Source organism: Panthera onca, chromosome B4 (genome assembly GCF_046562875.1).
Source record: "Panthera onca isolate mPanOnc1 chromosome B4, mPanOnc1 haplotype 2, whole genome shotgun sequence".
Taxonomy (NCBI): domain Eukaryota; kingdom Metazoa; phylum Chordata; class Mammalia; order Carnivora; family Felidae; genus Panthera; species Panthera onca.
Window position 1 is genome coordinate 124,733,839 of NC_138345.1, and position 11,007 is coordinate 124,744,845.

Sequence of the window (11,007 nt, forward strand, 5' to 3'; positions counted from 1 at the left end):
GACTCTTGAACTGTGTTTCAGAACTATTCTTTGGGAGTGGATTACCATGATGGGGGATTTAGCCTGGTTGATGTATGTGTCCTTGCTCCTTTTCTAAGGGAACAAGATTATGGGTAGGCTGAGTTTGTAGAGATATTGGGACCAGTTAGCACCTGAGAAGGGTGGTGCTTAAGTGCAGCAAAGCAGTTTATCCTCTTTTCCAGTTTGTCTGCCATGAATTGGCCTAGGTTTCACTCTGTTGATGTTTTCTAGCAGGGAACAATTCAGGCTTCAGGCTCTTCTCTCTAAGGTTCGAGGCTGGAGCCGTCTCATTCTGTGCCCTTACCTCTCTGCTTTAGTGCCGGCAGCATATAGGGTAGTGCTGAGGACCTTCTAGACCATCTGTCCATGGCTTGTTGTTCACACAAAGCTGGGGGAGGTGTGGCTCCCTCCACTTCCTTCACCGGTTGGGGGACCAGATTTAGTACTTGAGCCACATTCACAGCTGCAGGCCTCACTAGGTAGCTACTGCCCTCCCACTTAAACTGTAGTGGCCAGAAAAGAAAAATAATCAAGTCCTCAGTGGAAAATAGAAGTTCCTCCATGGTGGGGGTGGGGGTGGGGGTGGGGGATGCTCTGGCCTGAGCACGGTTCCCAGCCTGGTGTTCTGGATCAGTGGGACTGACAGACGACCACAGGCTATTTTCATGACTTTGGAAACCAAACAGAAATCTGCATGTGTCCGAAAGGAGATGGCACAGGCTTACCAAAGTGTAAAACTGATTTGCCTTTGAGTCAGAGACACAGGCTCCCCCTGGGTCATCCCGTGCTCATCAGAAGCTCTTTTGGGCACCTGCACGTCTAAGAAAATATCTGCCAATGAATTATTAAGGCGGGTTGATAACAAAATCTTTCCAAATTTTGTTTTATAAGGAGACAAAACCCAATGATTCCTTAAAATGGTGTACATGTGGGGCAGCCCAGATATTTAAGCAGCAAGGGCATTCTTCAAAACTTAAGAATTTCCCCAAGGATTAGAATTCTGAAGGCTTAGTAAGTGCTTAGAAGTATAGTAAGTTCAACCCCAAGTTTTGGACTGCTCCAAGATAATGTCCACTTCTCTTCAGTAAGAAATGACCTTTCAGGAATCTCTGCTGCTGCTTGATGGACCATTTCTTCTTCTAATGCAGTTGGGTCAGGACCACATTATGCCAGCTGATAGGATGCTGTCCACTTGGCCACGGGCAGGGTAGCATTTGGTTCCCAGGCATCTGACCACACTGGCTTGGACCTGTCAGTTCACAAGGAGATTGGACTTAGACCAACCACCATTTTCTGATTTAACCTCAGTCTGGATCTGGCTGTTCAGATGAATAGATTCTAACATAACTGTCCATCAGGACAATTTTTAAACTTGTATAAAAATGAGTTGTATAGCAATTCAGCAAGTTCTGTGAGGATTGATTGCCCCTGGAGCAGTTAGAAGTTTCTCCGAATGCTAACAAAATGTTGACTAAGACTCTTTTACTGTCTTACTTTTTCCTCTTTCCTTAAACGGAGTGATAAAAATTGGAGAGATCCAGCTTGGTAGATGGGGGTGTTTCTCTGATATACCCACGTATGGGCTCACAGTTTCTGAAACAGGAGTCGGAATCACACAAACTGAGATTTGAATTCTGGCTCTGTTACCTGGCTCTGTAACCTTGGTCATTGCTACTCACTCAGCCTTTCAGAGCCTCAGGTTTTCATGTTGAAAACGTGGCTAAAAGCCACCGTGTGATGAGGAAGCCATGTAATAGCACGAGCAGAATGCCTGCACAGTTACACAGGAGACTGTGAGAGCCAGGTGGTGCTCAAAAGCTTTTGCAAGAGCGGTGTGGAGGCAGGTCCCAGGTCGGGAGTGGCCACCTGCTGTTTTGTCACTGGCAGCGTTCTGACTTTTCCATCTTCCTATTTGAGAGACAAGTGATGAATTAGAACACGGAGCACGGTTTTTGGTGTCAGGCGGGGTCTAAATGTCAGTCTTCCTTGTTGGTCTCGCATATTTATTAATTGGTCTCACATATTTATTAATGACACGGCTCTGTGAACCTACTTCCCCAGGTCCAAACTCGCAGAGCTGTTGTGAGGTGCCCTGTGAGATGCCCGTGAAGTGCCCTGCCCTGTGTCTGACACACAGGAGAGACTCAGCGATGCCACTATTTTTACCCATGTGGTCTTTGTATTGTAGAATAATTGTTTGTGGAAGGAACAGATGAAGGAGCGGCCTCGCACGTGGGGGCATATATACAAAGGCAGGCATTGTAGCGTATTTGAAGGCTTAAAAGAGTGGGTATCTAATAAGTCTTTATAAATGGTATTTTTAATGACTTAGTAATTTGTCTGAAGCTTAATTTATCACCCAGTATCTGTGGCAGCTGCATTATCATTTCCTGCAAGTTAGATGTACAAGGTTGTTGATTAATTTTATAATGGAGAGCACAGAGTGGGTTTCAGGACATTGAATACTTTATAAGAGATAGTAGATTAAAAATAATTTACTATTTTCTTATATTTGGGGGAGCTAAAATATATTTTAAAACTTTTAGTGTATCCTTAAGCAGAATCAGGCAAGGGGAGAAAGAATTAAAATAGACAGAGTTGGATATGAAAAAAAAAAAAAAAAATCTGTGCCAGAAAATGAGACATTGTATTTGTCCAAACCTACCAGTAGCTTCAGAAACAACATCATGATGGGATTAGCCATTTGGGACCAAGGTAAACAGTTCTAATAATCTCGAACCAGTTAGTCACCATCATTGTCCTATTATCTATACTAACGGGTTATAAATCCATTTTAATTAAAAGTGGTGAACAACACCTTGTATACCACTTCACTAAAGCTTAACACCATTTCTAATACAGTATGACTTTGACACCTTTGAATTAAAAAACGATCCAGCTTTAGCAAGAAATGAATGAAATTGACGGTTATCTGGCAAATTTAGGTTATGTGCTCAATCTGGATAAATTAGATCTCAAGATGGATTTTGCACTCCATCGGAGTAGTAGCTGTGGGCATGGCCAGTGTTCAACGGATGATTTCCAAATCTACACCTCCCTTCTGCAGAGGCTTGAGACTTACTGGAGGTTGCAATGAGGCAAAATCTCTTGTACATATTCATTTGAAGCATTCCCAACTTTTAAATGGATGAAACCACGATTAGACAGTCCCTAAAATTAGAAGATTCAGTGATTCATTCTTTCTTGTTGAAATCCTAAAGCCCTTTAGGATTACATGTTGGATTCAGCCAGATACATTTGAATCTTGGTTTTTTGCCTTTAAGAAAAGGAACTTATGTATGCTAACTAGTGCTTGAGGGAAAGCTTCCCTATCCTCTTAGAAACATGCCAAGGAGTATCAGTAGAATATGGATTCCTCTCATGCAAGGAAAGATGCTGTACATTTTAAAATTGTGATCCCCTCTAAAAGTCACCTTTTAAACATTTCTTCCTTCTCTGTGCAGTAGATCATATGTAAAATGGCCCGTTTATATAGAAGGAAGTCAAACTAACGTTAACTCTTCTGCACTAAAGAAATCTCTCATACCTAGAGAGAATTGTACCACCGAGTGGCATGAGAATCAAAAAATCACAGTACCCTAGGACTGGAGGGTGGGCACCTTGGGCATCCGGTCGGCCACTTAATTTACAGATGAGATGCAGGCTGGCAACTTGCCAACAGCCTGTCTGTGCTGGTGGCACACCCATGACAAGAGGCCAGGCTTCCTGAGGCTGTGTTAGTGTGCTCTTTCCAATCTTGGTTGCCGTCCATTTGTCCTTTTGTTAGCGGTTGGACTTTTTGGCATTTGCTGGATTTGCACATTTTGTTAAGTAGAAAATGACATTTTTTTTTAGTGCATGAATGATTGAGGTGGGAACAAGAGTGTTATGGAAATACTTGATGGGAGAACTTAAATAAGCAAAATTGACTTTAAGTCAGTAGCCCTCTTCTTTTTATAACCAAAAAATAAAGTCTGTGGCAATGTGACCAAATGGCTCATAGCAAATATTTTTGACCTTTCAGAACAGAAGAATCGATAACGGAAGATGACAAGAGGAGGTATGTTTGATATTGAATCTGGCTTTAATTAAGTGAATAATTCTGGCTGTCTTTCATGGATTAATTTAACTCACGGATGTAATTTAACACTGTAGTGCATTGCCAATAGCATTGGTTACACCCAGAAAACTTCTGGCACAGAGAATACAGGTAGGAGCATGTGATCTGAAAAAGAACTTGCCCAGAGTTCATAAGCCTTGCTTTCTTTTTTTTTTTTTAATTTCTTTTTTAATGTTTATTTTTGAGAGAGATAGAGCATAAGTGGGGAGGGGCAGATAGAGTGGGAGACACAGAATCTGAAGCAGGCTCCAGGCTCCGAGCCGTCAGCACAGAGCCCGACGTGGGGCTCGATCTCACAAACAGCAAGGTCATGACCTGAGCCGAAGTCGGACACCTAACCAACTGAGCCACCCAGGTGCCCCACGGGCCTTGCTTTCAAGCATGCTCGATTTTTGTCTTTTACACATGGCCTGTCATAGCTGGTTTCCATCCTGTGGCCTTTGGATGTGCTATTTCTCCCTAACTGATGACTTCCTTCATTGTCACAGCAATGAAGGAGGTGTTCACCTCCACCCTCCCTATCCTCCTCTGGTTGGCTGCACTCTACTCTCATTTCTCGTTAGCTCTCTCTCCCCTCCTTTTATGTTTATATGTACCTACAGGGAATTATTTCTGTGTGTCCATAGCAACTACCACATTGACCACTCCAAATTCTTGATGACTGTTGACTCATTAACTACCATGTCACTCTATGGATATTTATTACTGTACTAAATTACAAAAATCCCAACTTCTTTTTTTCATTTCCATTCCAAGTTAAATATCAAAAAATTCCATTGACATAGCTTTCTTTTTTCATATAGAGCTTCTTTTTAACATAGAAAACATTGTATTTCCAAGGGCAATTATATTCCAAATTCTACTTTTGAAAGGTCATGAGTTAGGTGGGTCCCATGGTGTAATGGTCAGCACTCTGGACTCTGAAAAGTCATGAGTTATTTTAATAATTCTCTATGTTGGCAGTATCCCAAGCTTCTATCACTTTCTGCAAATATTGAGCTCCCTTAATATTGGTCTGATTTTTCTGTATCTGCTTCTTTTCACAAAGAAACTATGGAGGGGTATATGTTGGTCTACCGTCTGAAGCTGTCAATATGGTATCCAATCAAACAAAGACTGTACGAAAAAGTAAGTAAAATTGTGATATTTACTTTCTGTAAATATCTGTTTGTTTTGTGGGGGAAAATATGAAATTTATGTTTCAGCTTGCCCAGCTCAACCTACGTATTACTTAGTTGCAGTTAACCATGTAGAAAAGCCATTATCTGTTCATTGTAATCATTGGTTGAAATTGGCACCCACATCGTGAGAGTAATTCCAGGGCAAAATTTAGCGTCTATTTGTGGTTATGCTCCATGGATTAAATTTTTTTTTCCCCACGGATAGTTTAAATTTATTGTTAACCTCAGTGACGATTGGTGTGACAGTGATAGCAAATGATTCAGTAAGTTTACGGAGTTCTTCTAGAACATAAAGGTAAGTTCTTGTATTATATTCCTTTTATATACTGATGGCAGTCTGATGATCGGATGAAAAAACAACTGCCTATTGTATAAGTAAATGAAGCGAGGTCCCTTTTTCTGTTTTAATAAGTAGTGATGGTGGGGCTAATGATGTCTTTTTCATGATAGCGTGCATAACAGCAGCCTCACAGCTAGCTTGTTAAATGTGTGGCTCGTGGTGAATAGTGCTCATTATCGCCCACCGTACAGTTGTCTGGGGCATAGTTTGAAAGGATTGTTAATATGTATAATTTGCACACAGGCTATGTTACCTTATTTGTAACATACTATAGTTGTTTGTTTCTCATTGTTATTTCTCTGCTTTATGATCTGGACTAGCACATACATATATGTCACTAGTATTCATCATTTTATAGGAAACTAGAATATGTTCTTTATAATCTGGTTGTTTAACTTTTTTTAATTTTCTCTTTAAGATTAGAAGAAAATATCATGACTCAATGATCAAGAGGTACTGTATGTTTTCTAAGTAATTGTACATATTTAGCCTTGATGAGTGATATTGCTATGTATATACGGATGAATAGATATTATTGCTATGTATTTCTAAGAAATCTTGAACTTCAAGATTAGGTAGGCGGGGTCACATCTTGGGGTTAACTCTATGAAATGGAGCATCTGATATTGTAGAGGGGTCTTTGATAATTAGATCAATTTTCTTTGCAGTTAATTTTATTTTTCATTTCTTTTTGTTTCAAATGCAACTTAATTCATTTAGTAAGAACAAGCTAAGTGTTTACCTAAAACACAGAGGTGTCACTTTTCATTACCAAAAACTGAGGGGCTGAGACTTTGGAAATGACAGATAGGGAGACACCAGGGAGGCTGGGACTGGGAATTAGATCAGGATCGATATTAAGTGTTCGGCAGTAGCCAGGGTTCATACAGAGCAGAGATGTAGAGATGGGCGGTCCTCAGTATACAGAGATGCCCTTATGCAGGTGGGAAGAGTAAAACCATAGACCAAGTTTACAGGTTGGGTATTACAAGACATGTCCAGTATGCACAGAAGCAACCACTGTGTAAAAGATGAGGCATTGTGGACCTGCTATCCTGGCGGAGAGCTTAGAGTTAGAGTTATCATAAGACAAGCAAGAACAAGGACAGGAAAAAAGTTTTCCTTTATTCACTATGTGCGCCGGTCTCTAAAAGATCTAAAAGATCTAGCATTTCCATAGAGACAGAAAGCCTCACTCCACCTGTCCAATGACACATATGATGCTTAGATCCCCGCTGCCTCTCAGTCTTGCTGAATGACATCCAGCCTCTTGAATGTCCTGTGATCAGGAATGCCCGCTCTCCTGAGACAGCCCATTCTCTTTGGGAGTAAGACAACCTTGGATTTGAATTCAGGCTCTTTCACTTATTAGCTGGGCAAGTTACTTTCCCCTCGTAGCCTCCGTTTTATAATCTGTAAAATGGCACTAATGCTTAGCTTGAAGTGTGTTGTTAGGATTCAGTATGAAATAAATGGTAGTTTCTGCAATCATTGTCATCATTATCATCATCATCATCATCATCATCATCATCATCATCATCCTCCATCATACTAGTTTTTGTAACCAGAATCCAGCCTTTGGCAGACCCAAAGCAAAACTGATTTGAGACTGAACCAACTTCTTGCTCATGGTCAGTTACTAGAGTTGGTGTTTGGGATGGGGAGGGATCACAGAATAAGCTTACAGGTGCAGACAAAGAAGCTTTCCCACTGGGGGACAGGGACACAGAAACCGTAATCAGTTTCTCCCTGACAAGATATACAACAATCTTGAGTAGACACGTCTTCAAAGACTTTCTCCTCAAGGCAAAAGCATCATGGAGCTTTATTCCCTAGTGCCCATGACCACGTCATAGAGTGTTGAGTTTCTTTTTGGGAATTGGCTGGAGATTTTCTATTTCTAGTATTTTTTAATATTTATTTATTTTTGAGGGAGAGAGAGATAGAGCGAGCACGAGCAGGGGAGGGCCAGAGAGAGAGGGAGACACAGAATCCGAAGCAGGCTCCAGGCTCTGAGCTGTCAGCCCAGAGCCCAATGCAGGGCTTGAACTCACGAACCACGAGATCATGACCTCAGCTGAAGTCAGATGCGTAACCAACTGAGCCACCCAGGCGCCTCTGTTTCTAGTATTTCTAATAGAGTTCTAACCCTCTAGATTCCCTGCTAGTTTTCCCCTGTGCAGAAATGCTTTTGTTATTTGCTTCGAGTAGAAAAGATAATCTAATTGCAAGCAAGCATATGTTATTCTCCTCAAAATGGGTTGTATTTCAAAAAGTACAGGAATAGAGTGGAAAGAGGTGTCTTGAGATGGGTATCAGGAGATTCAGGAGCTCTGTTACTAACTCACGACCTTAGAGGAAGCCCTTACCTTCTCTCAGGTTTTCTCAATATCTGTTTTCTCATGGGACAGCTGGACAAGATAGATGGTGGTTCGACTTTGTGTGTATGAAATTCCCTGATAACAATTTAACAATCTTGCTGGTAAACCAGCCCACGACTTCTAAAATACCTCTTTACTGCTCATGACTATAAACACATATTATTTTATTGCCATCCCGCTCTGTTTGAATTGCCTGAGAAGTTTTCTAAGTTGAAAGGCTCTCCTTTTTCCGTAGTTGCTAAGCATCACTTCCCTGTGATATGTCTGAGCTCATGGCTCTCTGGGCTTAAGTCATTGTTCAGAAACCCCGAGAAGACTGTCCTTTGCAGAGAAAAATACTTCATGGAAAGGGTCGGAGACTTTTTTGACCTAGCATGTACAGAATCTCTCGAAATAACGCCACTCAGTGACCAGAGCTCAAAGTTAATTTGGTTACTTTTTGAAACAAACTGCGGAATGATTTCAGAATCTCCTGCAAGACTTCTGTCTTGTTACAAAAGTATAGTTTCTTCTACAGATGACTCTTGGGTGAAAGTTGTGCCCATCTAGATGTGTGGAGTACTCCCAGCCCAGACAAGCTTGAGTGATGCTCTCAGATGCCCATGGAGGGCCTGGCTGAAGCAGATTCCCCTGGGAGAGCTGGAGATAGTGTGGATGGCTACACCTCTCCCAGCAGGGTCTGGCCAAGTAGGAAAGAAACGATGTTATGGCTGAGCGGTCTGTGTCTTTAATTTGGGTGATGTTGATGTGCAGCTGGTCTGGGCATTATCATATCATATCGTATATATATATATATGTGTGTGTGCGTGTGTGTGTGTGTGTGTGTATTTTTAATGTTTATTTTTGAGAGACACTGAGTGAGAGCAGGGGAGGGGCAGAAAGAGAGGGAGACAGAATCTGAAGCAGGTTCCAGGCTCCAAGCTGTCAGCACGGAGCCCGACGCGGGGCTTGAACTCACGAACCGAGAGATCATGACCTGAGCCGAAGTCAGACACTTAAACTACTGAGCCACCCAGGTGCCTCTTATCATGTCATATTTTAATTCTAAGCCCACAAGTCTCTTTCTCCACTGCTCTTTGTCTCTTTATATATGTGTCATCAGTGCTTTGCGCTGTGCTGGCCACATATTTAGACTTAAATAAGTATTGAGTGAATCTTGAATGTGTGTTTTACTGAAAGGAAGAATAAGTAAGTAATTTAGCTGAAATTATCAGCTAAAAAACCAGCTTAAAGCTGATATTTGTTTTCCCTGAGTTGTACTTTTTTTAAGCTCGCTAACTCTTTCCCCCTTTGACATTTGTTGTCTTCACAGCTTGCTCGTTAAGATTTGGAAGGAATTGCACCCCATGGGACATCATAATGTGCACAGAAATTCCCAAGGAAATTCTAAATAGTCACCTGCTTCGCCTCCCCTCCCCACCCAGATTCCTAAGTCTGTAGTTGAAACATGGGTACATGTTGAACGTCGTGGTGCTAGACAGGAGGTGGGTGAACAGTACATGGGCAGATGGGACTTTCTGGGGTCCACCTGCGGAAGACAAGCTGACACAAGCTGGTGCCTGGAGCCAGCCTGCTATGCCTGGCAGCATCGTCACCTTGGCCACTCAACACAGCTCATGAAGATCATGTCTTTTCACTGATACTTTTTTGATAGCTTTTATATAACAAAATCCTTATTCTAGTTATGACTTCAGATACTAAGGCACTATACGTGAACTCCCTAAAGTAATATATTTGTGTGTTACCTTTCACTATTTCTAGGTCACGTTAATTTTTAGCTGTAATAATGGTTAAATTGATTCTTACTGTTACCTCTTTCCCTTTTTTACCTTTTGGTTTTCAGCTTTATTTAAGCGTCAGAGAATTTCTTCAGTTAGGAACGGTGTGTCTTATGTTGCAATATTTAAAAATAAGCCACTGAAATTTGCATGCCCCACGCGCGTTTCGATTAACTTTCTGTTTTCTTTAGCCGAAGGCTCATGTCACCCTGGATCCTTCGTATCCATCGATTCTCCTGTTCTCATCATGTTAATTCTATGCTCTCTTCGAGGATTTGTGACTGATGGTTCGTGGGGTGTATGGAAAGTTCTTTATTTGAGGATGTGTGGCCACTTAGTACTGCAATGTAGATTACTCAGTTTACCGATGTATTTCAACAATTAAAACATTTTTAATCCCTCTTCACCTGGATTTCTTAATTGTTTTTTAAAAGATCACTTTCAAAGAAGTCACACATGGCATTGTGATATATAGATACTGTATCAGTGTATAAAGCTAACAATGTATGTAACTCGATTGCCATGAAGAATCAAAATTTTTCGTAAGAAGGAAGACATTGTCTTACATATCTGGTCTATGTGACAACCGCTGGGATGTCAAATTGATAAATATATATCAAAAGTGCTTTTCTGAGCAGGTGGCCAGAGCAGAGTCTTGGATCTTGCTTCGAGTGGTTGCTGGCTGCATCTGGGGTGTCATGAGCCATGGGACCTAGCTCTGAGGAAGGAGTAAATCAGACCTGGGAGATCTGCGTGGTCCTGATAGCTGTTGTCAATATTTTATCAGGACAGTTTATTGGGAGGAGGTTCAAGATGGCAACATAGAAAGATCCTAAACTCATCTCCTCCCACGTGCACAGCAGACTACATCTCCACGTGAAGCAGCTCCCTCCGAAAAGGACCTGAAAGCTAGCTGAACCGCGCCTCCACAACAAAGGATAGAAGAGCCACACGGAATGGGGAGGAGGGGCACAGTCATGCTCTTGCAAGCAGCTCCACCCTGGGCACAGGGACCAGCAACTGGGAAGGGGCTCACTGATACAGAGCTTGTCCCTGACGAGGGAGGGGTTTTGCTCCACCTCAGGTAACCCAGCCCTTGGGAACTGCGTCAGAGAGATGAACCCTCGAAGCACCTGGCCTTGAAAACCAACAGGGCTGACTTCCAGGAGAACCAGAGGGCTTTAGG

At 41.9% G+C, this 11,007-nt stretch overlaps 1 protein-coding gene across 1 annotated transcript in view; it reads left to right on the forward strand.

The window, feature by feature from the left end:
- Nucleotides 1–10,227, forward strand: part of CB4H12orf75 (chromosome B4 C12orf75 homolog) — a 38,633-nt gene extending 28,406 nt beyond the window's left edge. The window contains exons 2-5 of the mRNA XM_078449524.1: nucleotides 4,046–4,081; nucleotides 5,190–5,269; nucleotides 6,081–6,115; nucleotides 9,356–10,227. Of these exons, the coding sequence (XP_078305650.1) occupies nucleotides 4,046–4,081; nucleotides 5,190–5,269; nucleotides 6,081–6,085 (121 nt within the window). The 3' untranslated portion in view covers nucleotides 6,086–6,115; nucleotides 9,356–10,227. The remainder of the gene's footprint in view (nucleotides 1–4,045; nucleotides 4,082–5,189; nucleotides 5,270–6,080; nucleotides 6,116–9,355) is intronic.
- The last annotated feature ends 780 nt before the right edge of the window (nucleotides 10,228–11,007 follow it).